This window comes from Otolemur garnettii, unplaced genomic scaffold (assembly GCF_000181295.1).
Source record: "Otolemur garnettii isolate 467f Iridium unplaced genomic scaffold, OtoGar3 scaffold00075, whole genome shotgun sequence".
Lineage (NCBI taxonomy): Eukaryota > Metazoa > Chordata > Mammalia > Primates > Galagidae > Otolemur > Otolemur garnettii.
The window spans coordinates 7,770,081-7,777,163 of NW_003852470.1; the positions used below are offsets into that span (position 1 = coordinate 7,770,081).

The window sequence follows — 7,083 nt, forward strand, 5'->3', positions numbered from 1 at the left end:
GCACTCTACCCAGGGGACAGCTTGAGGCTCTGTCTCAAAAAAAAAAAAAAAAAGAAAAAAGAAAAAAACCCTTTGAGTAAAAATCCTGTTTTGTGAAGTAAAAGTAGTTTAAAACTGTCAGTGTCACATTAAAATCAACAGTAAGTTTAGATTATGATCCAGTACTTTCACACAGAAAGAAAGTAAACCAACTTCTGGAGAGTCCTGTGCCAGACCTCCAGCTAGCTGAAATATCTTCACTGATTATGATAATCACTAGGTAAGTAGTGTTTTCTCCACAGTTCATATCATATGCATGGAACTACAGGGAACAAAGAAACAAGCCACGGTTCCATCCCTCACCAAACCTTTCTTTCAGCGCAAAATCTTATAAAACAGATACTCTGTCCAAAATCACACAGCTTGTAAGTGACAGTCAAGATGTGCAACCAGGCTGCCTGTCTCCTTCTGCTGTGCAACATTAACTTTCAAATTCCACATTAGTCACATGATATTGCTTATAAAAAAGTTAAAAGTAATTTTCCTTTTAAGAAAAAGACAGGTGGCACCCATAGCTCAGTGGGTAGGGCGCCAGCCACATATACCCAGGCTGGTGAGTTTGAACCCTGCCCAGGCCAGCTAAAATAACAACGACAACTGTAACAAAAAAATAGCTGGGTGTTGTGACAGGTCCCTGTAGTCCCAGCTACTTGGGAGGCTGAAGCAAGAGAATCACTTAAATCCAAGAGTTCGAGGTTGCTGTGTGAGCTGTGATGCCAAGGCACTCTACCGAGGGCGACAACTTAAGACTCTGTCTCAAAAAAAAAGAAAAAGAAAAAGTAGACAGAAAAATTATCAGTTGGCTACAGCTACCAATATATGTGAATACGGCCCAGTTCAGTCTAAGACTCAACACTCCATATTAAACGTAGGCATTATCACCTCCTCTGTGGGGTGGGGGCATGTCTCTGGCTCCCTGCAGACCCCTGGACAGCGTTGACACATTAGCTGCTTTCATGAAATACTCACTGACTAACAAAATCTTGGAAGTGGTTACTAGAGGAGTAATAGTGCTTTTCAGTTATGCCAATTCCAACTCTTTTATTCCATTTGTAATTTTTTTCCTAGCTGCTTCATAAGTAGAAATTCCATTTGTATTTTCTGAGAAGTGGGAGCCTTATTAATTTATGTCAAATATCAACTGATAGTCATCAATATCAGTGCCAATAGTTTTAAATAGATTCTCTTCATTCTGATCAATGTAGGATGAAATGCCAAATTAATATGTATTGAGGATATCTTTGATTCTATAGTACCTTTTAGAGTTAACAAGCTAGCTGCAAGGCTACTGTGAAATTGTACCACTGATGCTGAAAAGCACATTTTGAATAGCTATATTTGGGTCATGATGAAGAATTATGAATATCTTCCCTAAAATCTATGCTGAAGTCTCACAGCCAATTTCTCACATAGACTTTCTATTTTCTTCTCTATGCTAGACATTTGCTTTCATTTTCTGAAGCCAAAGCAATCACCCCCAAACTGAGCACATTAATCGTCTTTAGTTCATGTTCTTTCTGGCCTTATGATGATACTAGCACAGCTGTTACAGTTATTGTTACCTATTTCAGAGCTTCTGTTTTTTTAATTTTTGAGACAGAGTCTTACCTACTTGCCCCTGGTAGAGTGCTGTGGCATCATAGCTCACAGCAACCTCAAACTCTTGGGCTCAAGTGATCCTCTGGCCTCAGCCTCCTGAGCAGCTGGGACTACAGGCACTCACCACAACACCCAGCTAGCTTTTCAATTTTTAGTAGAGATGGGGTCTTGCTTTTGCTCAGACTGGTCTCAAACTCCTGAGTTCAAAGGATCCACCTGTCTTGTCCCCCAGAGTACTGGGATTACAGGCGTGGGCCACTGCACTTGGCTACTTCAGAGATTCTAGAAGGCGTTAAGTCCGCCTTCTTACTTGCTTTGTTTGGCTTTTGCCTGAAACCTAAGGCCTGTGAGAACTTTGTCAGTACAGATGGATTCTGCCAGAATAATAATTTAGCCCAATGACCACGCTGTACCTACTGGGGGATTTTTACATGAAAAGCACTGGCCTCTATCTTAAGCCTAAGCTTTTAAATGTACCTTTTAGGTGAATGAGGAGGTAGTTGCTGTCTGGGAGATGAGGATGGACACTCAGAGATTCCAGGATATATCTGGGCACATCACGGCAAGAGGAGCACGTGCACCTTTCCCACCCGGGCAGCCATCCTGGTCACACACAAAGCCATTTCTCCTTTCTTTCCACCCACCCTCCACAATTCCCATTCTGCCTTTTATTCTTACACGCATTTCTTTTACATGAAATCAGTGGTGTGGAGAAGATCCTCTAAGTGAGAAAGTCTGTTGATCTGATCTAACTGCGCTTAACTTCTTGTTTTGTGAGACACAGTCTCACTCTATTGCTCAGTGAGAATGCTATGCCGTCAGCCTGGCTCACAGCAACTTTAAACTCCTGGGTTCAAGTGATCCTCCTGCCTCAGCCTCCCAAGCAGTTGCAACTATAGGCACCAGACAAAATATGTGGCTAAGTTTTACTAGAGACGAGGTCTTGCTTTGCTTAGGATGGTCTGGAACTCCTCAACACAAGAGATCCTCCCACCCCAGCCTCCCAGAGTGCTGGGATTATAGGTATGAGCCACTGCACTTTCTCTTGACACCCTTAAACAAAGGTATTTTGTTTTCTGTTTGGCAAGTTGAAAACTTTTATTGGCACTTTTCCCTCAAGGGATGACTAATGACCAATCAATTTTTCTAGAATTAATATCCTCAGGCAAAAAAAGTAAAACTCATACATGGTATAACAGAATAAATTATAAATGAGATTAGCAGACAATACATCAGCAATAAAACTTTGATAGTTTTTATTTCATCCAGAATGGCTTACCACATATAACCAGAAGATCATACACGTATGTTGACAGAAATAATAAACACATGACCTTTTGAAAAAATATCCATGTTCAACTTTCATTGAGCTTGAAAGAGTAATATATCCAAACAGGTCTGATTTCAATTTATGTTTTTAGAGAGTTTTCCTTATTATAAAATTAATGCCATGCATTAAATATTTGTAAAATTATTTTTTAAATTACAAAGTAGAAAGAACCACACAGAGTCAACTGAATTATTGTTAACTTTACAGATTATAGTAACTGTTTTTCTTTGGATTTTTTTTTAACATTTTATTTATTTATTTATTATTTTTTTGCCGTTTTTGGCCAGGGCTGGGTTTGAACCCGCCACCTCCGGCATATGGGATCAGCGCCCCACTCTTTTGAGCCACAGGCACTGCCCTTTCTTCAGATTTTTACATAATGGAACCAGACTATAGATATTTAAGTTCTTAAAATTAATATACTATAAACATTGTCTCACACCTGCAATTTACTTTTAAACCTACTTAATAGAATTCTCACATATTAACACCAAATCTCATCATTTTATTTTATATTTCTGTCTGGTTTTAAATGTGTGTGATAAGGAACGATTTCCAAATCTGGACAAGAAATAGAACATACCTTTCTCCGATCTTTAAGAATCCTATCCAGACTCTCTTCATTGACTTTGCTTGCATAATCATAAAAACTAGTTAACAGAAAAAAAATACTTTATTAAAATCACATAGTATTGTGACAATGACATGCTTAACAATGTTGAGTCTATGGGGCATCTAACCCTAATATATAAACGCTTGTTTTCAATAGGTATATAAAGAGAACTTAGACTAAAATGCTTTTCTGATATAAGGTGTCTCTTGCATCAAGGAATACCCAAGAGATTGCTACGTTCAAAAGATATTACTTCCACATGTGGAAGGTGCTGATAGCAAGTAATTATAAAATGTGGGGTTTCAAATGGCTGTGACATCTTTTCTTTGTTTCTAAGTATCAATTACTTATGAAAAAAATATAATGCAGCAGCTCATTTCCTGAGAAATGAAGACAGGAAGAACCATTTGTTGAGTGCCTTTTCATAAGATGATGGGGCTGCATGCTTTCTCTTATTATTGCACTTCATTCTCCCTTCAGTGCTGGGAGGCATAAGTTCAGCCTGACAATGTAACATGTTTTATTCATTCTCGGTTTTGTAGATAAAGACACCAAGGTTAAGTGACTTGCCCCAAATCATAGAAGTGGGACACAGAAGGGCTGGAATTTGAAGGCAGGTCTGGGTAGCTTCAAACCTAACACATTCACCTCCAAACAGACCACTGTGACCAGGATCCTTCAGTGTTCAGTCCAGGTACAATGATGTGCAGGCCTTTTTTACCACTGACTGTGCTCTTGGGAATGCTACCCCCTCTCCCATCATCATAAGCCCAGGCCTTATAAGGCAGGAAGAAGTGCACGATACAGCAAAAAATACTGAATCAGAAGCCTGCAAAAACCAGCTCCAGCCCTAGTTCTGCTTCTCATTGTATGAGGTGGGAAAGCCACTTAACCTATCTGGCCTCCATTTCCTTTTTTGCAAAATAAGGAGTTAGGACTAGACATGATTTCTCAGATTTCTTTCAGCTCTAAAAATTATGAGTCTATGATTTAAACTCAGTTCAATGCTTGTTTTAGTACGGCTTTGCTAACTGCATTTTAAGGGATTCCTCAGAAGGGTGAGGGAGGCACACTCAGTGAAGCTTTGATAGTCAGAACCAGAGCTGACACTTTCACTGACCAGACAAATGCCATGTGTGGACCAGGGCCTGAATCATGTCATGTGCTGAGATTCCTTTCAAATGAACTAACTCAGCTCGCTTGCCTATTCCTCCTCCAGTTATGTGTAAATCTATGAGGTGAGGTCCTCAGCTAATCTGAGGCTTCTTTCATAGACAGCCATCCCACATGACAACTCTGAAACAATCAATGGTAGGGATGAATGTGTCAGGCTGAATGTGATAGAAGTTTCCAGGGCTCTTGGCTGCAAGAGGCTTGGTGTTTGGGCCACCTTACGATGGGAAAGTGGTCAGGGCAGAAGTTGAGGGGAACACACAGCAGGAACCGTCAAGCAGAAGGCAGTGGTGGGTGTTAGGAAGAAAGTGGCGATCAGGAACACCAAATTGTGCTCATATGGGCAGCAATGGAAGGATTGGCCTGGCTTCTGGAAGGGATGGGAAGTAGGGTCTCATGAAACACAGAGTCAAAATCATCATACCAGCCATTAAGCAGAAGAGTTTGAGGCTGAGAAAGCAGGCACAGGCCTGTGTGGTGGTTTGGGAGAACCTAGTGAGTGAGAGACACCAGACTCCCCCACCGCCTGCCCCCCAGGATGTTTCTATGGTATTTGCCTTCGTCTTCCTGAATGCTGAGCCTATCATTTCTCTCTTTCTGTCCTTTAGTTGGTCATAATATGGAACTGGTACACACAGGAGTCCTTCTGTTACCCATGGTTCCATATTCCAGTTTCAGTTACCCTTGGTCAACTGGGGTCCAAAAGTAGCTTGAAAGAGAGAGGCCACATTCATGTAACTTTTATTACTGTAATTGTTATAATTGTTCTATTTTATTATTAATCTCTTTATGTACCCAATTTATAAATAAACTATCATCAGTATTTGTGGGAAAAAACAGCATATATAGAGTTTGGTAGTAACTGTGGATTCAGGCATCCACTGGGCTCCTGGCGCATATTCCCCACAGTAAAGGGGAGACTACTGTATTAACTTAAACACCAAAAAAAGAGAAAGATCTATGTACTCTTCTCTTATGTTTTAAAGTTGAACACTGAACTTTTTTTATTGCTCTTAAAAACATTCACTAAATTATTGTATCTTGATTAACTTTGGTCTCTCAGGCTGAAGAGTCTTGAAAGGCTGAAGGGGGATGCTTCCATTCTAAATCACAGAGGCCACAAGGTGCACTTTTTTTTTTTCTTTTTTTCTTTTGAGACGGAGCCTCAAGCTATCCCCCCTGGGCAGAGCGCCATGGCATCACGCTCACAGCAATCTCCAACTCCTGGGCTCAAGCAAGTCTCCCGCCTCAGCCTCCCAAGTAGCTGGGACTACAGGCGCCTGCCACAGCACCCGGCCATTTCTTGGCCGCAGCCATCATTGTTGTCTGGCGGGCCCGGGCTGGGGACTCGAACCTGCCACCTTAGGTGTATGTGGCTGGCACCCTAGCAGCTCGAGCCACAGGTGCTGAGCCAAGGTGCACTTTTCCCTTCCTCTTTTCCTAATCTAACACACTGCTGTACACATAGCATGCAATCAGTAAGTGAATTTGGGTGCTCTCAGTTACACTCGTGACTTTATAGACACCACCAGCCTCAGGCCTAAATTTACTAGTGTTTTTGGTTTTTGAGACATTCTCTGTTGTCCAATCTAGAATGCCATGGTGTCATGATAGCTCACAGCAACCTCAACCTCATGGGTTCAAGGGATACTCCTTGCTCAGCCTCCCAAGTAGCTGGGACTACAGGCACCTACCACTAATTTTTCTATTTTTAGTAGAGAGAGGACCCTGCTCTTGCCCAGGCTGGACTCTAACTCTTGAGCTCAAGCAATTGACCTGCCTTGGCCTCCCGGAATGTTGGGATTACTTATAGGCATGAGCTACTGTGCCCAGCCAATTCACTAGTGTTTTATCAGTCAATCCTTTTAATAAAAACTAAAAGCTAATAGAGAAGGATGCAGCTTACCTAAAAAGTTTTGAACAAGGGTGATGGTTGTGGATTTCTGTAATTAGAAAGATGAGATACATCTCAGTTAATAATATAAAATACAGGCAATTACAAAATAGCTCAGAATTTAGTTATTTATGAGACAGAATCTCATTTTGTTGCCCTTGGTAGAATGCCATGGCATCACAGCTCACAGCAACCTCAAACTCTTGGGCTCAAGTGATCCTCTTGCCTCCGCCTCCCAAGTAGCTGGGACTAAACGTACCTGCCACAATACCAATACCTGGCTTTTTTTTTTTTTTTTTTAAAGAGACAGGGGTCAAGTTCTTGCTCAGGCTGATCTCAACTCCTGAGCTCAAGCAATCTACCTGCCTGGGCCTTTCACAGTGCTAGGATTATAGGTGTGAGCCACTGTGTCCAACCAAGATTTTTTTTTTTTTT

General features: G+C 41.2%; 1 protein-coding gene across 1 annotated transcript in view; it reads right to left on the reverse strand.

Annotated features, from left to right (window-relative positions):
- Positions 1 to 7,083, reverse strand: part of ABRAXAS2 (abraxas 2, BRISC complex subunit) — a 32,557-nt gene that overhangs the window by 14,100 nt on the left and 11,374 nt on the right. Inside the window, exons 3-4 of the mRNA XM_003794072.2 lie at positions 6,661 to 6,697; positions 3,552 to 3,618 (exon numbers count right to left, since the gene is read on the reverse strand). Of these exons, the coding sequence (XP_003794120.1) occupies positions 3,552 to 3,618; positions 6,661 to 6,697 (104 nt within the window). The remainder of the gene's footprint in view (positions 1 to 3,551; positions 3,619 to 6,660; positions 6,698 to 7,083) is intronic.